The 23,743-nt window shown below is 39.0% G+C and overlaps 1 protein-coding gene across 3 annotated transcripts in view; it reads left to right on the top strand.

The window, feature by feature from the left end:
* The first annotated feature begins 1,579 nt into the window (after positions 1-1,579).
* The window catches only part of LOC108713258 (transcription elongation regulator 1), a 48,719-nt gene continuing 26,555 nt past the window's right edge, over positions 1,580-23,743 (top strand). Inside the window, exons 1-7 of one of the 3 annotated variants that reach the window (XM_041588724.1) lie at positions 1,580-1,786; positions 11,626-11,854; positions 16,495-16,683; positions 18,469-18,817; positions 19,102-19,326; positions 21,677-21,739; positions 23,263-23,463. In XM_041588724.1, the coding sequence (XP_041444658.1) occupies positions 1,737-1,786; positions 11,626-11,854; positions 16,495-16,683; positions 18,469-18,817; positions 19,102-19,326; positions 21,677-21,739; positions 23,263-23,463 (1,306 nt within the window). In that variant the 5' untranslated portion in view covers positions 1,580-1,736. Of the gene's footprint in view, positions 1,787-1,880; positions 1,904-11,625; positions 11,855-16,494; positions 16,684-18,468; positions 18,818-19,101; positions 19,327-21,676; positions 21,740-23,262; positions 23,464-23,743 lie in introns of those variants that run through there. The other 2 variants (XM_041588725.1, XM_041588726.1) reach the window with 2 other exon arrangements.

Raw genomic sequence — 23,743 nt, 5'->3', positions numbered from 1 at the left:
ATAATGCCCTACACATGTGCCCACAGTATAGTTTAGGTGCCATATGTTATCAAATGTAGGGGGAAAGGAGGGTACCCCCAAAATTTTTTTTGATCTTTTTCAGCCTGTCACCCTGTAAAAAGGAAAAGACACCAGCGTTTTTGGGACTTAGAAAAATGTTCAACTTTTTTTTTGAGGAACTCCTATCTACTCTATTGCATTTCGCCTGGTTTGAGGTGGCAAAGGCAAGTCTGGCGATAGAGGTAACATTCAGTAAAATCAAAAATATAGTGAATTTGCTTAGTAACGCTCTTTCGCCAGAGCGAAAATTCTCCTGGCGTTAGAGTTCGAAGTTGCGCCATAGTCTATCTCCTTCGTGAAATGATGCCAGCAGAATTACGCCAGCAACCGTTAGTAAATCGGCGAAGTGCCGAAATTACGAAAATTCGCCAGCGTCAGCCACTTCGCCCTTTAGTAAATTTCCCCCAGACAGTTTTATGCAATGAGGGCAATGGTTAAATGAAATGTTCCCAGTCCCACATAGGGTTGTAATCCGGCCGGTATTTTAACAGCCTAGACAGTAAAACACCTGCCAAGGCCGGGGCCGGTATTACAAATCTACCGGCAATGTAGTTGCTGGTAATTTGTAATACCCTTAAGAAAAAGCCCTTGGCCCGCCCCCAATTCGCTCGGTACTTACCTTTTTTTTCAGGCTTCTGGCCATCGCGCCTGTTGCTCCGCCCCTTTGGCGTCACTGTGCGTGACTCTGCCCCCTTTAACATCATGGACCACCCCCTTTTGTTCCCGCCCCCCCACTAAATTTTTAAGAAAAGGTGGCAACCCTAGTCCCACATGATGTTGAGTTAAAATTCTGTTAAAAATAAGAAAAGTAAGCAGCGCTGCATATAACACACTCACTCTCAATACAGGACCTAAATATCAGTAATTAGCCAATAAAAATACAGGGATTTGTATGTGAAGCATTATTTTAATTAAAAGGGGTGGTTCACCTTTAAAGTAACTTTATTATGTTGATGAACAACCACTTCTAAGCAACTTTTCAATTAGTTATTATTTTTTTTATAGTTTTATAATTATTTGTCTTTTTCTTCTGACTCTTTGCAGCTTGACCCCCTTCTCAAAACCAAATGCTCTGTAAGGCTACAAGTGTTATTGTTATTGCTGATCCTTCTATTCAGACTCTTATCCAGATCTGTGCATGGTTGCTAGGGTGATTTGGGCCCTAGTTACCAGATCGCTTTAAATGCCAACTGGAGAGCTGCTGAATAAAAAGCTAAATAACTCAAAAACCTTCAGTAATAAAAAATGAAAACAAATTGCAAGTTATCTCAGAATATCACTCTCTATAAATCATCAAAGTTATCTCAAAGATGAACAAACCCTTTAAAAGCAAGGAAAACTCCTCTGTGACTCCCCACCAGCTGGGGCGCTAAGTCGCCAAGCTCCCAGCCTAAAAGTTGACTCAAACAACGTGGTCAATAACGAATGAATGAGCTGAGAGAGCGCATGCGTACTACACAGGCGCACCCCTGAGCCAATAAGCTGTTTCCACTCTTCTAACATCCCGCCTCTATGGCCTATTCTTCCGGTATCTGCAGAGGAGGAAAGCGTCGCACTACGTGCCGGGCCTTCACGTTGACTGAAGTGCGTCTCGTCCAATAGGACAGGCGTTCTGCTTAGTCAGGTGGTTTGTGGGTGGGCGTTGCGTCAGAAGGGGATTGTCGGCAGTACCTGTAATGGCGGAGCGTGGGGACACCGAGGCGGAGAGATATACAACCGATATTCGGTAGGGAATATAGTTTAGGTCCATTAAGTGCGTCGTTATATGTTGCAGACTTTTGGTGCGTGTGAATAGAGGGAGCGGAGTTGTGTTCTTTTCTGCGCTAACTTGCCGGAGATCCCCGTGAGTGACAACATTTGCTGGCAGTGCAATGGGCTCAGCAGCACAAGAGTAGATCTATCTCACCAAAACTCCGTTTTCCCATCTTTTATCCTTAAAGCGCATTCAGTAGACTTCATTCAATTTTCTCTGTTTTGACTTAATTGTGATTGAAAACGGCGCCTGCCTGTGTCATTCCTCTGCACCGCTGGTTCTGACTCCTGCAACGTTGTACCGGAAGCCAAGTGCTTTACAGACGAGGAGGCGAACTGCCTTCTGCTACATTATTTCAGGATTCAGAACCAAACACCACACACACACACAATCTATCAATTAAAGGAAAACTATACCCCCCAAACAATGTAGGTCTCTATTAAAAGATACTGAGTAAAACAGCTCATGTGTAAAACCCTGCTTCATGTAAATGAACCATTATCATAATAATATACTTTATTAGTAGTATGTGCCATTGGGTAATCATAAATAGAAAATTGCCATTTTAAAAAATAAGGGCCGCCCCCTGGGATCGTAAGATTCACTGTGCTCACATACAAACTACATGTAAGGTCACATGAGCCAATTAACAGACAGAGTTCTGCCTTTTGCTTCCTCACTTCTTCCTGTTACAGTTAGTGTTGTAGTATTTCTGGTCAGGTGATCTCTGAGGCAGCACAGATAGAGTCACGAAATGGTGGTTCAAGGCAAGAGATGTAAAAGGGCAATATTTATGTAAATATATATTCCAGTTTGGTAAGATTCTTTAATATGTCATTCAATTTGATATAAACTATCTGTTGCTTAAGTGTTCATTTTGGGGGTATAGTTTTCCTTTAAACAAATGGTGATTACTTTAAAAACATTTGGCATTTGTAACACCTATATATTGGGAAGTTGCTTGGCACTTTAAATATGATCGCTTTTGAGCTCACAGAACAACTTTAAAGCTGCTCACCTATACAATTAGCAAATTGCTGCTCTGTGTAAGGAGTAATGAGATCATTTATAAATCAAGGCAGTAAGCGATCATTGGATAGGATAACTTAACCCTGTAGCCTGTGTATTTTATACTGTGTGTGTGTGTATATATATATATAATACACAAAAGCTATGAATATCTTGTAAATTATATCCTTATAAACGGTGAGTTCTGATGTCATCAGTTATAAACGGTGAGTTCTGATGTCATTTCTGTCGCATGACTTACTAAAACTTGTGTATTATAATAAAGTACCCCCATTTGCAAAATATGAGGATATTAGAAGTTACCTCGGAGTTCCATGACCTGTATAAAAACACTCGGCATTCGGCCTCGTGTTTTTATATGGTCATGAAACTCCTCGGTAACTTATAATATCCTTATATTTTACAAGGGGGGGGGTACTTTATTCAAAATATATATATATACATATATATATATATATATATATATATATATATATATATATATATATATATATATATATATATATATATATATATATAGTATAAAGTACCCTTTCTTGTAAAATATAAGGATATTATAAGTTACAGAGGAGTTTCATGATCGGCCTTCGGCCTCGTGTTTTTATATGGTCATGAAACTCCTCGGTAACTTATAATATCCTTATATTTTACAAGGGGGGGTACTTTATTCAATATATATATATATATATATATATATATATATATATATATATATATATATATATATATATATATATATATATATATATATATATATATATATATATTATATATATATATATATATATATATATATATATATATATATGCTTGAAGTAAACTGGAGCACTCTTAATGCAAATTGCAACTGCCTGGGTGCAGGTTAAAAATAATAGATATCCATAGCAAAAAACCGCACTGCCAGGTCTTTGTCCAAGTGAAAAAAAGATTTATTAGATATACGACGTTTCGGCCCTGTTACTCGAGCCTTCTTCAGGTGGGTTACACAGTGAAACTAACACTCAAATTTAAACCTAAAATGGCGCCATCAAACTCACAATGATGACGTCATCACCCCATCAAGTGAAGGTGTATATATACTTAGCAGTGTCCAGCCGCCGCTCTCTATGGTGTGTATACCAAGTGCTTGTGCGCTGTCCATGCGGCGAGTGCTTAAACTATATGTTCCAATAAGGTGCTCATTTATTAGTGCTTCTAAGTGACCAAATCACATCCTCATACGTGATGTAACACCAGGGACCGTGCTTACCAAAGAAGGGATCCGAAGCAGCGTTACTCCTGTATGCTCATGATATCGCCTGTGTAGGTAGGAGACATGTTCCAATAGTATGACGTTATACCTAACCGACCTTCTTAACGCTCCCAGCCCTCTCACAGACTTACCCCTCCTTGTCGGTACGTGCACCGGTCATAGCTCCGATCCTTACCAACAGGCCACGCCCCCTAGAGACCGCGGGTATGTTTGAAAACTCCGATACCTTTCATTTTTCACTGAGCTTCCTTACAGCCGGCTTCCGTGCAGCGCATATCTTGGACTAGGGATGCAGCGACTCGTCACAGTCCCCTTCCATGTAGCTGCGCTATTTTATGAGCCATCGTATCTCAAACCACACCAAGGCGCAACGGGAGCTAGAGGTATAAGGTATAACCCAGGTCTCCTGGACGTGTACCAACCTATATATCAGAGCAAGGAGGGAACTGTGTATCCTTGGGCTGCTTATGCTAATTCCTCAGGTTAAACGTCTGGAAACAGTCTTCCCTATCCCAGGCCTTACCTTCTAAGAGACGCTGCCTCTCTCCCTTCCCTGGTTTTTCCGTGCCATACGACAGTGGTCATGGATTCGTAGTGTGTGGTCCTGGTGCTGTGGAAAATAAAAACAATAGAAGCAACAGAGGTTAACAACCTATTATGGGTTAAAATCACCCAGCAATAGAGTTACAATATATACGTGTCCTTATTCTTTGAAATAAATATATATACATTCCATCTTCAATCCTCGTTCTCAGTCTGATTCATACATGATTCAATGTGAGCAAGTAAGCCATATTGTTGCCATTTGAGCACATTTTGCACAGGTGACTAAGTTCTGGTCCGGATATCGGTAAGTTGCCATCCTTAGCCTCATCTGAACACTAGATAATACAGGGGGGTAGACTCTGATCCGTATGCAGGTAAGTATGTCCTAGTCATAGGAACCTCCCCAGGGAGAGGTAACAGCATAAATATAGATGTAGATGGTATCCTCTCAAGAGAGTCCAAGTTGACCAATCCAGGTAAGTTATACGTAGAGAAGCAAAATGATACCTATGTGTCCTATCAAGCAGGTAACTTCATTTCCAGCCTTAACCTCAAGTCTCCAGTAGGAGTCCAACAACAAAAAGCGGCTAGATGAAAGCCGCACATCAAGCAACGGAAAAATGCAAAAAAATGAAAAATAAAATAAAAATAAAAAATAGGTACTGAAAAAAAGAAATTTTTTTATCCAAAGTGCAAAAATGAGAAAATGAAAAAATCCCACAAAGGACAACAGGGATACCAGTGTCTCCGGATACAAGGAACAAAAAAAGGGGATATTTCCCTAAAGTCATTGTCTCAGATTCTAGTCAATTAATAGAAATGAGACATGGGCAGAGTCTCGTTCAGCCCCTTGGGGGTTAGAGTGTCCAATGTAAAGATCCACATACTCTCTCTCTTTAATAGTAGGGCCTCTCTGTCCCCCCCTCTTCTTGGAGCTGGTACATGCTCTATAATCATATGTCTAAATTGTGGGAGTGAGTGTCCCATTTTGAGCCAGTGTCTAGGTACTGGCTGATCGGTCTTCCCTGTGGCTAGGGCACTTCTTATAGCACTGCGATGATTATTCATGCGCTCCCGATATGTGGTTGAGGCTTTGCCCACATAGTGCAAACCACATGGGCACCATGCCATATATACCACATGATCGGAAATACAGTACTTCCGATCATGTGGTATATATGGCATGGTGCCCATGTGGTTTGCACTATGTGGGCAAAGCCTCAACCACATATCGGGAGCGCATGACCGATCAGCCAGTACCTAGACACTGGCTCAAAATGGGACACTCACTCCCACAATTTAGACATATGATTATAGAGCATGTACGAGCTCCAAGAAGAGGGGGGGGACAGAGAGGCCCTACTATTAAAGAGAGAGAGTATGTGGATCTTTACATTGGACACTCTAACCCCCAAGGGGCTGAACGAGACTCTGCCCATGTCTCATTTCTATTAATTGACTAGAATCTGAGACAATGACTTTAGGGAAATATCCCCTTTTTTTGTTCCTTGTATCCGGAGACACTGGTATCCCTGTTGTCCTTTGTGGGATTTTTTCATTTTCTCATTTTTGCACTTTGGATAAAAAAATTTCTTTTTTTCTTTTTCAGTACCTATTTTTTATTTTTATTTTATTTTTCATTTTTTTGCATTTTTCCGTTGCTTGATGTGCGGCTTTCATCTAGCCGCTTTTTGTTGTTGGACTCCTACTGGAGACTTGAGGTTAAGGCTGGAAATGAAGTTACCTGCTTGATAGGACACATAGGTATCATTTTGCTTCTCTACGTATAACTTACCTGGATTGGTCAACTTGGACTCTCTTGAGAGGATACCATCTACATCTATATTTATGCTGTTACCTCTCCCTGGGGAGGTTCCTATGACTAGGACATACTTACCTGCATACGGATCAGAGTCTACCCCCCTGTATTATCTAGTGTTCAGATGAGGCTAAGGATGGCAACTTACCGATATCCGGACCAGAACTTAGTCACCTGTGCAAAATGTGCTCAAATGGCAACAATATGGCTTACTTGCTCACATTGAATCATGTATGAATCAGACTGAGAACGAGGATTGAAGATGGAATGTATATATATTTATTTCAAAGAATAAGGACACGTATATATTGTAACTCTATTGCTGGGTGATTTTAACCCATAATAGGTTGTTAACCTCTGTTGCTTCTATTGTTTTTATTTTCCACAGCACCAGGACCACACACTACGAATCCATGACCACTGTCGTATGGCACGGAAAAACCAGGGAAGGGAGAGAGGCAGCGTCTCTTAGAAGGTAAGGCCTGGGATAGGGAAGACTGTTTCCAGACGTTTAACCTGAGGAATTAGCATAAGCAGCCCAAGGATACACAGTTCCCTCCTTGCTCTGATATATAGGTTGGTACACGTCCAGGAGACCTGGGTTATACCTTATACCTCTAGCTCCCGTTGCGCCTTGGTGTGGTTTGAGATACGATGGCTCATAAAATAGCGCAGCTACATGGAAGGGGACTGTGACGAGTCGCTGCATCCCTAGTCCAAGATATGCGCTGCACGGAAGCCGGCTGTAAGGAAGCTCAGTGAAAAATGAAAGGTATCGGAGTTTTCAAACATACCCGCGGTCTCTAGGGGGCGTGGCCTGTTGGTAAGGATCGGAGCTATGACCGGTGCACGTACCGACAAGGAGGGGTAAGTCTGTGAGAGGGCTGGGAGCGTTAAGAAGGTCGGTTAGGTATAACGTCATACTATTGGAACATGTCTCCTACCTACACAGGCGATATCATGAGCATACAGGAGTAACGCTGCTTCGGATCCCTTCTTTGGTAAGCACGGTCCCTGGTGTTACATCACGTATGAGGATGTGATTTGGTCACTTAGCACTAATAAATGAGCACCTTATTGGAACATATAGTTTAAGCACTCGCCGCATGGACAGCGCACAAGCACTTGGTATACACACCATAGAGAGCGGCGGCTGGACACTGCTAAGTATATATACACCTTCACTTGATGGGGTGATGACGTCATCATTGTGAGTTTGATGGCGCCATTTTAGGTTTAAATTTGAGTGTTAGTTTCACTGTGTAACCCACCTGAAGAAGGCTCGAGTAACAGGGCCGAAACGTCGTATATCTAATAAATCTTTTTTTCACTTGGACAAAGACCTGGCAGTGCGGTTTTTTGCTATGGATATATATATATATATATATATATATATATATATATATAGTATAAAGTACCCTTTCTTGTAAAATATAAGGATATTATAAGTTACAGAGGAGTTTCATGATCGGCCTTTGGCCTCGTGTTTTTATACAGGTCATGGAACGCCGAGGTAACTTGTAATATCCTCATATTTTGCAACTATGGGTACTTTATTTATTATACTACACAAGTTTCAGTGAGTCATGTGACAGAAATGACAGAACTCGCCGTTTATAAGAAAATAATTTACAAGATATTCATAGCTTTTGTGTATTATATACGGGTATGGGACCTGTTATCCAGAATGCTCGGGACCTGGGGTTTTTCTGGATAACAGATCTTTCCGTAATTTGGGTCTTCATGCCTTAAGTCTACTAGAAATTCATTTAAACATTAAATAAACCCAATAGGCTGGTTTTGCCTCCAACAAGGATTCATGATATCTTATTTGGGATCAAGTACAAGCTACTGTTTTATTATTACAGAGAAAAGGGAAATCATTTTTAAAAATTTGGCTTATTTGGATAAAATGGAGTCAATGGGAGACAGCCATTCCGTAATTCGGAGCTTTCTCTATATCGGGTTTCCAGATAAGGGATCGTATGCCTGTATATATAATACACAAAAGCCATGAATATCTTGTAAATTATATCCTTATAAACGGTGGGTTCTGAGGTCATCAGTTTTAAACGGTGAGTTCTGATGTCATTTCTGTCACATGACTCACTGAAACTTGTGTATTATAATAAATAAAGTACCCCAGTTGCAAAATATTAGGATATTAGAAGTTACCTTGGAGTTCCATGACCTGTATAAAAACACTCGGCCTTCAACCTCATGTTTTTATATGGTCATGGAACTCCTCTGTAACTTATAATATCCTTATATTTTACAAGAGGGGGTACTTTATTCACTATATAAATACACAAGCCGCGAATATCCTGTAAATGATATTCTTATAAACGGTGCTTAGTGATGTCATTGGTTATAATCGGATCTTCGTGATGTCATTTCTGTCATGTGACTCACTGAAATGTGCCTATTATAATAAATAAAGTACCTGCTGTTTCAAAATAGGAGGATATTAGAAGTTACCTCAGATTTTCATAACCTGAAACCATTTTATTTGGTTTTGGAACGCCTCTGTAACTTATAATATCCTTGTTTTACTAGAGGGGCTACTTTATTCACTGTATAACGTTATTTATAAAGTGCTACAAGGATATGTGCACTAGAAATGTGCACACGAAGGGCAAATCATTATTATAAGTATAAAAATAATGATATGGCAAGTGTTCACTGCTTAAACACAGATGAAGGCCATTAGTCAAGCACCTTGGTGGTTTGTAGACTTATTGAGGGCAACTTTGAGACGATACATTTGTCCAGCTCATGAAATATATAACCATTGCTGTATCAACCACTCAGCCATAGTTACAAAGACTGCAAGTAAACGTTTTCCCCAAATCCCACTCTTAACTGACTTTCCAGCTGGCTTTCCAAGAGCATCTAAGGAGAGAATAGTTATTCTTTAAAGCAAAACTAAAGCCTAACTAAAGAAGTAGGTAAAAATGGTGTACATTGTTTTGTGCTTCTGTACCAGCCAAAGGCAACCACAGCCCTTTAGCTGTAAAGATCTGTATCTCCAAAGATGCCCCAGTAGCTCCCCATCTTCTTTTCTGCTGATTCACTGCACATGCTCTGTGCTGCTGTCACTTACTGAGCTTAGGGACCCACTCACAATATACAGTACACATAGAATAGAAATGTCACAATATAAAGCTGATTAGTAATTAATACAGATAATTACTACATGGCAGCACAGAAACCAGTGCAATTAGCATCAGAATTGAATAATCAGCCCTGTAGCATCAGCTTATATTACAGACCAACCTCATTTTCTGCTGGATAATTAGTGACGACCCCTAAGCTTAGCTTCTCAACAACTGCTCAGAGCCCACTGAGCATGTGAGTGTCACAGACACTTTCCAAGATGGTGACCCCCTGTGACAAGTTTGAAGTCCTAGATCATTGCTGCTATTGACAAGATGAAACTTTAGGCTGGTGCAGTAAGTTTCAGTATATAAACTATGGAATTTTTAGTCATATTCATTTTTAGGGTTAAGTTCTCCTTTAAAAATGCACCTACCTGACCTTTCCTCTTGGCCACCTTAGTTGGCACCTGTCCCAAATTTTGCGAGCCACTGTCCTAGCTTTTTCAGTTCTGCAAATGCAGTGAATTTGTTTAATTACCTCACACTATGCAACATCCCCAGAAAAAAAGAAAAATGGCGGTTGGGGGAGAAAAATAAATAATTACGTATGTGCCTTCCCACCTTGTCCTACACTCTAAAATAATCATTATTACTGAAAGGACATTGCCCTTCAGCAAATACAGGTAGTCCTTGAGTTACAAACACCGACTTACATACAACTCATACAAATGGAGGCTATTACAGCAACATACTGTGGTTTGCTTGACTTTTATTAGCATTTAGCTTTAATAAACCGCCTGCCCCAATCCCCTCTGGTGTGTGTTGTCTCCTGCAGAGCACAGAAAGGTAAAAATACATCTGCACAAAAAAGGTAAAATAAATACTATGTTAAGGCAAACATCTGTCTTGTTGCATTCAATAAGTAAATGTATACGTTTCAACTTACATACAAATTCAACTTAAGAACAAACCTACAGACCCTATCTCGTACGTAAACCAGGGACTGCTTGTACAGTGCACAGTCCTGCTGGCATTTAGGGTAGAGACACGCTGCAATTCGGGGAGGGTAGTTGCCTAGTGACAATTCTCCTTTTCTTGGGGGCGACTAATCTCCCTGAACTGCCTTCCCGCCAGCTAGAATGAAAATCGCCGGCGGGAGTGATTCGAATTCCGAAGTCTCCTCATAAGGAAACTTTGGGCGGCTTCGGAAAACGAAGCGCTCCGACAGGAACATTCAACTTTAAACTTAGATTTTGGAAAACCATTTAAAAAAAAAAATCATGTAAATTAATTGAAAAAAGTCTTTATTTCTGGGGAACTATCTGAAAACAACTGAACTGAAAAAAGTGTTTGGTAGGTGAATAACCCCTTTAAGCATTAAATAAACCCAGTATGATTGTTTTGCCATCAGCAAAGATTTATGCAGCTTAGTTTGGTTCAGGTACAAGGTACTGTTTTAGTACTACAGAGAAAAAGGTAACAAAATAAAATAGAATTATTTCCTGAGAATTATTTTATGAATAAGGGATATTAATACCTGTATATAATTGTGTAACTCTAATTATGTAATTGCCTGCACTGGCGCCAGTTATTTTCAGGAAATTTCTCAGCCTTGATTATCACAGATTTCTCTCAGGTGACAAATCTGGTTATATGCCATTACCCTTAAGCTGCAATAAAATATAATGTTTATACTGTCCCACACTATTCCAGACTATATTTTGACTTTTTTCTCACACACACACACACTTTTAGGATGGTATAATGCTGTCTTGACCATTGTTAGAACTAAGCATTTCTTCGATACTGCCCATGTTTTATAAAGCAGGAAAAGTCTTAAATATTTATTTGCAGGGTGATGATTATTTTGCTTGAAGAAGGGATAGTTGTCTGTTATAAGTTTACTTGTGTGTTATCACATTGGAAAATTCCATCATTTTGCACCACCTGGACAGGCAAAGAAAAATTCCTTATAATAGTGGCAAAAAGCACTTTGAAGTACAATCATTGAAATTAGCCAGCAAACCGTAATATAATTGCAAGCTTTTCCTATTGTATTTCTATGCAGGATGGCACAACAGCAACAAGCGCTGCGCTTTTGTGGTCCAACGCCTCCACCAAGTCCGGTCATGAGGGGCCCGCCTCCTCTTCTTCGTCCTCCTCCTCATTTTGCTATGATGCGTGGGCCTCCTCCACCTCCACGCCCTCCTTTTGGTCGTCCTCCTTTTGATCCTAGCATGCCACCAATACCTCCCCCAAGTGCAATTCCTCCGCCTATTGCTCCTCCTCACCTTCAGGTAAAACTTCAACCAAAACAAGGGTAGTCCTTCATTTAGTCATGTGTGTATTTGTGCTTCTCAACGAATTGAAAACCCCGTGCCCGAGTGAAAATGGATTCCAAGTACAGAAGATAATAGCCAGAGAGCATGTTTTTTCTTGTTTCAAAATCTCATTTCTTTATTTGCAGAAAGTCCTGCACAACATGTTTCGGCTACATCGGCCTTCATCAGGTGCATAAAATACAGTGATGTAGCAAGCTATTTAACCCCTCACCTCACCAACAACTTTACACCCGCTCCGTAGTCTAGCCAGGTATAAACATACATTCAAAACAATGAAGTACTGCCATCTAGTGGCCTACTTATAGTTGACACCGTTAGAATGTGGCAGTCGTATTGTAGCAAATACATGTTACATCCTGTTACATTTTGTATACAAGTATCGTTTAAAGTAATAAAGTATTCTCCTACCAGTATTGTGTCAACATGTATTCAATTCAGTATTCTAATACACTATGTTAGTCCAAGATCTATCTGAAAAGGAAGAATATTCATCAGAATTAACTGGTATTTTACAGTAAGCTGTATTCTGTTATAAAAAAACATTTATAGCTCATAGCTGGGATATTTTTACTTTTTCTACTAATCACCTTGATGTAGATGATTTGTGCTTATGTAAATAAAAATGTTTGCTCATCCCTTATTATACACATAGAGTTGTAGCCATACACCTTCTCCAAAAATTGACTATCAATTTGTTTACACTGCATAGGTAGTTTTCATTGCTTGAAGTTATACGTCTCACCCGTAAGAACTGGCCCTTGGGAATGCCCTTTATTGTATTGGGCATGTGGTAACTAGGCCGCAGAATATTGTTTCTTTCAGCAGGTTTGGAGTATAAGAAAGAAACATTATTCTGTGGCCTGATAGTTGCCACATGCCCAATACAATAAAGGGCATTCCCAAGGGCCAGTTCTTACAGGTGAGACGTATAGTTTCTATGTAGTAGAATAGTACCTATGCAGTGCATACAAATTGATAAGGAGTATGACTACAACTCTCTGTGTACAATAAGGGATGAGGTTCTTAAGAGAGATAGGAATAGTCTCCTGACAGATGCAAGGGCTAAGACACCAGTGGAACAAAGAATCCCATTTGTAAGTCAATTTGGACCATTGAGCAAAAATTGGAAAAGCTTGTCCTACAACACTGGTCCATTTTACAGAAAGACCCGACTGTTGGGAAACACTGTAAATCTGTTCCACTGTTCTCTTACAAAAGGGGAAGAAACCCCCAGACAAATGAGTAAAAACAGATACATATGAGACTGATAATAGAACAAGGTTCTTGAGTACTGCAAAATTTGGAACGTTCCCCTGCTTGGGATGTGGGAGTTGCAGTTCCATAATCAAAGGTGATACCATTACACACCCACAGAAGGGTTATAAGATCCCCATAAAAGCCTACCACACTTGCAACTCAGACTCATTTATGCACTCAAATGCCCTTGTGGAAAAATGCATATCGGACAAACATCAAGACAGATCAAAATAAGAATTAGGGAACATAAATCTCTATTTCTAATTATGATCCAGAGAACAAGAAGACGCATACACCAGTTGGCAAACATTTTTATTTACATAAGCACAATTCTTCTACATTAAGGTGGTTAGTACTAGGAAAAAGTACAAATATCCCAACAGGGTGGCGATAGAAAACGCCTACTTCTACAAACTGAGGCAAGATGGATAGAATGGATAGAATGGATACTGATGAATATTCTTCCTTTTCAGATAGATCTTGGACTAACAGTGTATTAGAATACTGTATTGAATACATGTTAACACAATACTGGTAGGAGAATACTTTATTACTTTAAAGGAAAACTATACCCCCCAAACAATGTAGGTCTCTATTAAAAGATACTGAGTAAAACAGCTCATGTGTAAAACCCTGCTTCATGTAAATGAACCATTATCATAATAATATACTTTTTTAGTAGTATGTGCCATTGGGTAATCATAAATAGAAAATTGCCATTTTAAAAAATAAGGGCCGCCCCCTGAGATCGTAAGATTCACTGTGCACACATACAAACCACATGTAAGGTCACATGAGCCAATTAACAGACAGAGTTCTGCCTTTTGCTTCCTCACTTCTTCCTGTTACAGTTAGTGTTGTAGTATTTCTGGTCAGGTGATCTCTGAGGCAGCACAGATAGAGTCACGAAATGGTGGTTCAAGGCAAGAGATGTAAAAGGGCAATATTTATGTAAATATATATTCCAATTTGGTAAGATTCTTTAATATGTCATTCAATTTGATATAAACTATCTTGCTTAAGTGTTCATTTTGCGGGTATAGTTTTCCTTTAAAGGATACTTGTATACAAAATGTAACAGGATGTAACATATGTATTTGCTACAATACGACTGCCACCTTCTAACAGTGTTAACTATAAGTAGGCCACTAGATGGCAGTACTTCATTGTTTTGAATGTATGTATATACCTGGCTAGACTATGGAGAGGCTGTAAAGTTGTTGGTGACGGGTTAAATAGCTTGCTACATCACTGTATTTTATGCACCTGATGAAGGCTGATGTAGCCGAAACATGTTGTGCGGGACTTTCTGCAAATAAAGAAATGAGATTTTAAAACAAGAAAAAACGTGCTTTCCGGCTATTATCTTCTGTCCAGGTAAAAATTATCATATATGTGATTTGAACAGCAATTGCAGTACACTTGTTGCCTCTTGGAAATGTAGCATTCAGCTAATGCTGTACACAGAGCTATATTGATAGTTCTGTGGGCAATAGTTCGAGGCCACTGTTCCAAGTAGCAACCATGATTTGGATTGCAAAATACCTGGAATTACTGGCTTGCCATTGCCCTTCAGTTAAAAGCCCTAAAAATGTAAAGAGAGGCAATTATTGAAACAAAAATATCATGCTATCAAAAATGACAGAGGTTTGAAACATGAAGATTAAACATAATTGTAAATGCAGTAACGTTGTTTAATTTTATTACAAAGAATACCTCTATAGCACGTGAATGATTCTCTGTTTTTAAAATAAATCAGACTGCTTGGCCACATCTTGTTGCTTCTTTAGTTGCATTTTAGCAATACCCCATTTGTGCCACAGGCTTTAAAGGAGAACTAAAGCTTAACTAAAGAATTAGGCTAGACATGTTGTACGTTATGTTTTATATGCTTCTGTACCAGCCCAAGGCAACCAGTCTTTTAGCAGGGAAGATCTGGGTCTCCAAAGATGCCCTAGTACCTCCCGATCTTCTTTTCTGCTGATTCACTGCACATGCTCTGTGCTGCTGTCACTTACTGAGCTTACGGACCCGTTAAGGGACATGTAAAACCCCCACGCAAAAATGTAATGACTGAAGAGCCTCTTTGAAATCTGTAATTACTTGCCACTCTGGTTGTTCTAAGGTTAATAGTAAGGTTGCAGCATCCCCTTAATCACGTAGGATTTCTTCTTCTCCTCCTCTAACCCACTCTGCCCCCTCCCTCAGGAATTTCCTTTGGCTGTTGGCTCAAGAGCATGCTCAGTTCTTCTCAATTCAGATTAATAAACACACCCTCCAGTCTAGCAGTCAATAAAGAAATGGCATTGCTGGTTCCCATAGAAACTCTGCTCTAGCTGTCTGCTCCTATTTTTAAATCCTAACCCCCTCTCCTGAGCTCAGAGTAACCATTACAGTGCTCAATCCAAGCAGGACTTGTCATCATAGTAAACACTGCCTGTTTATGCCTGCATCACATATGTGCTGTTTGCAGATATAAATGCACTGATGATGTGCCAGAGGTAAAATGGCCCCCAGGTATAAGCTGCTATTTGTTTTAGGGAAATTAAATTATGCTGGCAAATGGAGGGGATATTTGCAGTACAAATACTGCCATTTGGGTGGGGGAAATGTGCTTAACTTATATACATGGTAGGAAAATTTAGTTTCCAATGGCCTTTAACTCATATGTGTTAGTAATGTTGTTAGCATTTACATTCATGTCTGGGGACTGCCATGTTGCTGGCCTAAACTAGGCATTCCTGATATACTAACATCTCAGCAGCACTCTTCATTTTAAGATCCTGACTTGACCTTTGAGAAAGCCATCAATGAAATCAATTCCTGCTAATGCTTAATAATACTGATTCAAATAGGCATATATTATGCTCGCTGCACATAGTGACTCGTTGTATGCAGTCTAATGGAAAATGTTTATATTTTTCACCTTCCATAAAAAAATTTTTTTTTTACACATTTGACATTTTGTTTTTCCTATTTATTGTTGACCGTTTTTCCAAAAATGATTTATAAACTTTCCTCAAAATGTTCCACTCTGTTTTGGCCTAGCATGTCATCGACCCTGATGCGGACGTTACAATTTGCTACGTTAGTTAATGCTTTTCTTGGCATTTAAAAATTACATGGATATTATGATGTTTGATCTCCAAGTGTAAAAAGATTGTTTAACGTACCATAATGGAAGGAATGTAATTAATGAAGTTCACATGTTAAGCCTTTAAATTGCAGAATATTAGGTAAAATCAAAGGAAAAGTAAACCTAAAAAGCTTTTCATTACAAAATTAAGTTACTCTCTTCAGCGCAAATGTAACTGCTTATCTTCTCTACAACATTCTAGAGGCCACCCTTCATGCCTCCGCATATTGGAAGTATGCCTCCTCCTGGAATGTTGTTTCCCCCTGGGATGCCTCCTGTATCAACACCTGCAACAACTCCGACTCCCAGTCAAAGCCCTACACCTACACAAGCACCAACATTGCCACCAAATGAGGAGATATGGGTAGAGAACAAGACTCCAGATGGGAAGGTATTTATCTGGAGGAAAAAATATTAAGGCATTCTTTCACAACTTGATTCTTCCTATGATGTGTTTTGGACTCAAAGAACTTTGTAAAATATTAGAAACTTGTTTACAATTATGTGCCTAAAAATATTTTATACACAGTTATCCCTAAATTGTGGGTCTGGTCTCCTCAAGGGGTCCCATAGAGCTAAAGAAAAGATTCAAGGTTTATGTTTTTTGCTGTTATGGGTGCCCTTTAACTATAGAATAACAATGTTTTTTCTGTAACATTCTTGTGAGCGAAATGGGGCACTGAGGAAAACAATTAAGCAAAAGGAGAGGGGGGTTTGAACTTAAATCTGAAATTCTAATCTAAGATGCTGTAAAGGTTAGGAGAGAGGATTTGTCCTCTCCTGGGACTGAGGATATGAGTCCTGTGTTCTGTCATAATGATAATACATTGCATTAATCCTTTAAAAAGCAAGGATTTCTGTCGTCACAAAATAACTTTAAAGGAGAAGGAAAGGCTAACATTAAGTAAGCTTTATCAGAAAGATATATATATATACACTTTTTTCACTTTTTGATATAACGAGTGCTGCCTTTTTCTTGTCTACTCTGTATTTGTATGGGAAGCCTACGGAAGTCTTCCTAAAGGCGCTGCACCAACCACACTTGTTAAGCTGAAGATACAGTGAGTGCTGCTAAATACTTGTCATATATATATATATATATATATATATATATATATATATATATATATATATATATATATATATATATATATATATATATATATATATATATATATATATATATATATATATATATATATATATATTACAGCGATTACAGGTAGTTGGACTGTGGTCTCACTGGGGAATAGACCTTTGTGTACACTTCCAGACACTCCAAAACAGAGGCACAGACAGTTCAGTTCAGCATAACTGGTCTTTGGCCAGTTTATTGGAAGCTTTTCAGTGAGACAAGATACAGAAAACAAAAAATAGTAATTAAAACATTTTATTTTTCTCCATTGCAAAACTGACATTTGCTATGATAATCACACATATGACGGGAATCTGGAGGAAACATAAACGGCATCAATCTGTTTATATATATATATGCATGCATGCATGCATGCATGCATGCATGCATATATCCATTGTAATCGGCACTCACCACATCTTCAGCCGAAGGTCGGTGCTCACCATAAGCAACACAGTTCACAGTTAGAAAGCACTCACGGCAAGTTGCTCACACCAGCGCACAAGTAAAATTGTATATTTTATTTTAATAACTCACTAAAAGAATCGAAGCGTTTCGATCTCTAGTAGATCGTCATGTGATCTACTACAGATCGAAACACGTTGATTCTTTTAATGAGTAATTAAAATAAAGTATACAATTTTACTTGGGCGCTGGTGTGAGTGCTTTCTAACTATAAAATATACCCCACACACACACACACACACACACACACACACACACACACACACACACACACACACACACACACACACACACACACACACACACACACACACCCCCCCCCCCCCCCCCACACACCAGTAAACCCTCAAAGTAATTCTGCTCTGTCAAAAATAAATATAGTGTTCTAACTTGCACTATTGTGGCTAATCTATTGGCAATAAACTTCTTCGATAGCTTTCCTTCTCCTTTAATGAATTGGGAATGATCACATCCCCCCTTTGAAATTTCTTTTCCTTGTCAATCATGCTAGTCATGTAATGCAGCATGATTGAGTATGATTACTCCTTAATTAAGTTGTGTGCGTATTCTTTCTAGGTTTATTATTACAATGCCCGGACTCGAGAGTCTGCATGGTCAAAACCAGATGGTGTGAAGGTCATCCAACAGTCAGAGCTGACTCCATTGATGGCAGCCCAGGCTCAGGCAGCCCAGGCACAAGCCCAAGCTCAGGCAGCTCAAGTTCAGGTAGCACAGGCTCAAGCCCAGGCAGCTCAAGTTCAAGCACAGGCAGCTCACTCACAGCCTATCCATTCTCAGGCAGTAACAGGTGCCTCTCCTACAACTACCAGTACATCTATGTTGGTATCTACATCAACACATTCTACTAGCCAGGCCTCTTCTACCAATACAACTACATCAAACTCCATTTCACAGGCTATTACAAGTAAGTTTGTCCACTTTCTTTTGCCTGCCCATGCCAGTTATTGTGTGGCCAGGGCTTACCTTTACTCTGTATGCTTGTGTGGAAGCTACTACATTACTTGATTCGACACTCTTTCATTGAAATGTTTACTGAGGTGTTATTTGGTTTGATTTCTTGGTGCTATTTTCATGCTGATCTTGTAGATGTAACTACACATTTTTTTGCATTTCAACTGCTCTATATGCTACAACTTTGCTACAAATACAAATTTTATTATCAGATTAAGTTTCTCTTTTGCTTTGCAGGTTCGTCTGCTCCTGAGCAAACACAGAGTGTGTCATCAGTCAGTGTTGCCACAACTGTGCCAACAGTATCTTCAGTGCAGAGCTTGACAGCCCAGTTATCCCAGGTTCTTCCTCCAACACTTTCACATGCAGTGCCACAGCCAGCAGCAGCAATTCAAGCCTTTCCTCCAGTAATGGTACCTCCATTTCGTGTTCCCCTTCCTGGCATGCCCATACCATTACCAGGTAATGTGTTATTAATTATTTAAATAGCAACAGCACATTTATGCAGCACTCGACAGATTACATGTTATTTAAAAGAAAGAATACCTAATATTTCCCCAATTTTTTACCAATCAATCAAACTATTCTTATTAATATTGTCATAAAATGGTATATGTGGTAATTCCTAACAATTAATTATTGAACCAATTAATTACCTTCAAATTCAATTAATACTAAAACTCAATTAATTCAGGGATAATTAATTGGTGACTGTATAACCCCACCCTGATCAATCAAGCTATATTGCAGGTAGATCTACATCCAATTTAGAAGATTACACGCTCTCTGCCCTGCCCTAGTAGTGACCACCAACTCTCAAACTGCACTTAAAAGTAGAAAGCAGGTGGATTGGAGAAAGTATCAAATTATAAATTCGAATCTCCAGAACGTTGTATTCCCAGTCCAGCAATCAGTAGGGCTCTCCTTTGCCCATATAAAAGACACTATCCAGGGTTGGATTACTGTATACCTCAAAAACCACAGATTATAGAGGGGGAAATAAAAACAGAAAAAATAATAGTGTGTTTTTTTAAATTTGTTCGTTACTCCCTTAGTGTTTTCTTTATATTTCAATTCGTGTATATCAGCTTAAAAGTGTTTTCCATTGGTGAAGTTAATATCAAATAGACATAAGGTGATTACTAAGTGAAAATAAAAAATTAAAGATAAAAAATAAAATAAAAAATTGTGATTTAATAGAACCAACACTTTTAGTCACAGTGATTTTCACAGTGCTGCAGATGGCATATAATTGTAGTAAAGTGGAAACCAAATTGTTAGGACCACACTACTCCCGGTGGTATATTATACTCGCAAGACATGAATTAATGCAGGCATTGGATATAATAGGTAATCCACTCTGCTCTCAATCTTCTTTTATCCTTACTTGGGCAAAAACAAAGTGACATAAAGCAAAAGCGCTTTTATAACTTATAATATTATAACTTTTATAATTTATAATATTAATATTTAAAATTACACTCACAGACATTCTTGGTAAAACCAATGTAAAAGTCACTGTGTACTGCTCCTGCTGACGCGTTTCGCCGACTGGCTTCTTCCATAGTGATCAATGTAGGAAGAAGCCAGTCAGTGAAACGCGTCAGCAATGACAACTGTGTTTTGAGAATTGCAGAAGCGTGCTGTGAACATGCGCAGTGGTCTGTAAAGGACGCTGACGAAGCGGCAGAGCAAAGCTTCATTTGGTATAATTTGAATGGTCATATTTGTATGGAGATTTTATTTTTTCATTTTTCCCCCCAGAAGTGCTTGATTCTGTTGAAAGTTGCTCAGAATTTACGCTAGAATCCAGTTTTAAATAAGGCAACACAACTTTGAGATAGTAGCGGTCAATTGAATATTGGAATATCAGCGAAAAGGCTAGGTTACAGTGATAAATTTAAACAGCGGACCCACTTGCTCAACCGCATCTATGGGAATAAATAATTATAAACAAATATGTTTATAGAGATTTTTGCCTTTTTATGTTCGAATATTATGGAGATTATTTTGTTTTTGCATATAACTGATGGGGAAAAATGCAGCGTGATCTATTGTGTAAAATTTATTTTAATGTGCTTTTTCGTGTTCTCCATGAGTGGATAGGGTGTTTTTCTTTGTGAATTTTTTTGTAACGTTTCTGTACTGAATGTATTTTTCTTCATGTCACAGTTGGGCCCCTGTGCAGCTGTGTGGGTAATAACTGCACCCATCATTTGTCACTTGGTAACCAACCCAAAACCTTAGACCAGTGGCCCACCCAAAACTTTAGACCAGGGGCCCACCCAAAACCTTAGACCAGGGGCCCACCAAAAAACCTTAGACCAGGGGCCCACCAAAAAACCTTAGACCAGGGGCCCACCAAAAAACCTTAGACCAGGGGCCCACCAAAAAAACCTTAGACCAGGGGCCCACCAAAAAACCTTAGACCAGGGGCCCACCAAAAAACCTTAGACCAGGGGCCCACCAAAAAACCTTAGACCAGGGGCCCACCAAAAAACCTTAGACCAGGGGCCCACCAAAAAACCTTAGACCAGGGGCCCACCCAAAACCTTAGACCAGGGGCCCACTCCTCACGCAACCTCTATTCTCCTAGTCTCTTATGTTTACATATACTCTAATTAATCTATTTAGCCTCTTTGCTCTAATAGAAATAGGGAATGGCAATGAAATAGGCCAAGTGTTTAGCAGCATGAGGGCCACTGACACCTGGTATCCTGATAGGCCCATCCTTCCCAGTAGTTTTTAGACCCTGTGTGGCAGTAGCCTACTGATGGCAGCTTTCAAACATGTTTGCATATCCATTTTACAGGTGTAGCAATGATGCAAATAGTCAGCTGCCCGTATGTAAAGACAGTCACTACCACCAAAGCCGGTAACTTTTTAATAACATTTTAGCTTTTTCTTGTTTGTATTTAACAGTTGGCATGGTAGTGAATGTTAGTATATTTGTATTTTATTTTGCAGTTAAGGGTTAATAAAACCTGTTTGTGTGCTACTCAGCATTCTAGTCACCTCTGTTTTATAGTTAACATGTCTTAATTCCCATAATGCATTTGTTTAGTGTTCAGTTTGTGCATCTTTTTTTTTTTTTTTTTTTTCCATTTGAATGTTCTACTGTGTATTGCATGCCTGTGTATGTGCATGTAAGTGATGCATTGTTACATCCTTGCTCGCAGTGCAAGACCCTTGGAGTTCATTGTTAATGCCATAATATTCAGCCTGAGGTAGCCGGCCATTGCTGAACTACAACTGACTATCTCTATAACGGAAAGCTGGAATTTGTAGTTCAACATCGGCTGTGGAGTTGTATCTGTCAGAGATACCTGTAACACTTATGTTGCTGATGTGATATACCTGTCCTGAATCTATTTTTGAGGATTGCAAATCCATAAACTGTACCAACAGTTCCTCAACTCGATAATTTGTCCAGTCTGAAAGTATACAGAGCACATCAAGTTTTTTTTTGGTTGTCATTATAATTGAGTCTTTCTATGTGCTTTACTGCATTTTTACAGGGGATGTTTACCTTTGACTTAAAGGAGAAGGAAAGCTACGGAGGCATTTTATTGCCAATAGATTAGCCACATTAGTACAAGCTAGAATGCTATATTTAATCTGTAGATGTTTTACCATACCTGAGTAAACAGATCTCTGTTTGTTTAGGATAACAGCTGCCATATTAGCTTGGTGTGACATCATTTCCTGCATGAGTTTCTCCCTGCTCACTTATATCTGTGAGCTCAGATTACAGCAGACAAGGCGGGGGGGGAAGAGGAACAAACTGAGCATGCTCACGCCCAGGGCAAGGAGGTTTAAGCTGAAGGCAGGAAGTCCGATACAGAAGCCCATGTGTACACAATAGAAGGAAAGAAATGCAGTGTTTCTTTTGACAGAGGACTCAGAGCAGCATTACTTTGAGGGTGTACAGGTATATTTAGGTGGACCTTTCTGACAAGGCTTGCTTAGTTTTAACCTTTCCTTCTCCTTTAAGTTTTAGTATGATGTAGAGAGTGATATTCTGAGGCAATTTGTTTTCATTTTTTATTCATGGATTTTTTGTTCAGCAGCTCTCCAGTTTGCAATTTCAGCAATCTGGTTGCTAGGGTTCAAATTAAAATTAATATAAAAAAATAAATATTAAAGACCAATCGAAAAGTTTCTTAGAATTGGACATTCAATGACATGCTATAAGTTGACTTAAAGGTGAACCACCCTTTTAATTATACAGACAAAATGTCCTCTAGTTTTTCTTTTTATGATCCCCCCCCCAAGATAAAAAAGACATTGCTATACATACCGTAATTCTGAAACCATATTAGTTATGCTGACTTGTGGTTATGCTGATGTTAAGAGTATCTTGGAAGCAGAACATTAAACCTGTTAAACTGTCTCTAGGTGTCTTGCCTGGCATTGCACCTCCGATTGTACCAATGATACATCCCCAAGTGGCTCTCGCTGCTTCTCCTGCAACTTTAGCTAGAGTGACCATATTGACTGAATGGTCAGAATATAAAACAGCAGACGGAAAGACATATTATTACAATAACAGGACTTTGGAATCAACGTGGGATAAACCCCAGGAACTCAAAGAAAAAGGTATTTTTTTATTTATTCAACCTGTACTGAATTCTCTTAAAACAATTGTTTATAGCAGACATAAATGATTAATTATTGAACTGCTTCTCCCTTGGCTACCAGACCACATTTATTGGATGATCAGATGAAATGATATGACACTGGTATTCAGTTAGTCATCATTGCCTGAAAAGAAACAAAATCAATAAAATATCAGTATTGAAATAATTACTCGTTTTTGTTAATTACTGACACAGTGATGGAGTGTTTGTTGGTCAGTGATCTAGACAACTAAATAGCA

The sequence above is a fragment of the Xenopus laevis genome, chromosome 3S (assembly GCF_017654675.1).
Source record: "Xenopus laevis strain J_2021 chromosome 3S, Xenopus_laevis_v10.1, whole genome shotgun sequence".
Classification (NCBI taxonomy): domain Eukaryota; kingdom Metazoa; phylum Chordata; class Amphibia; order Anura; family Pipidae; genus Xenopus; species Xenopus laevis.
The sequence above is the reverse complement of the archived record's forward strand: the minus strand, read 5'-3'. Positions and strand labels throughout refer to the sequence as shown.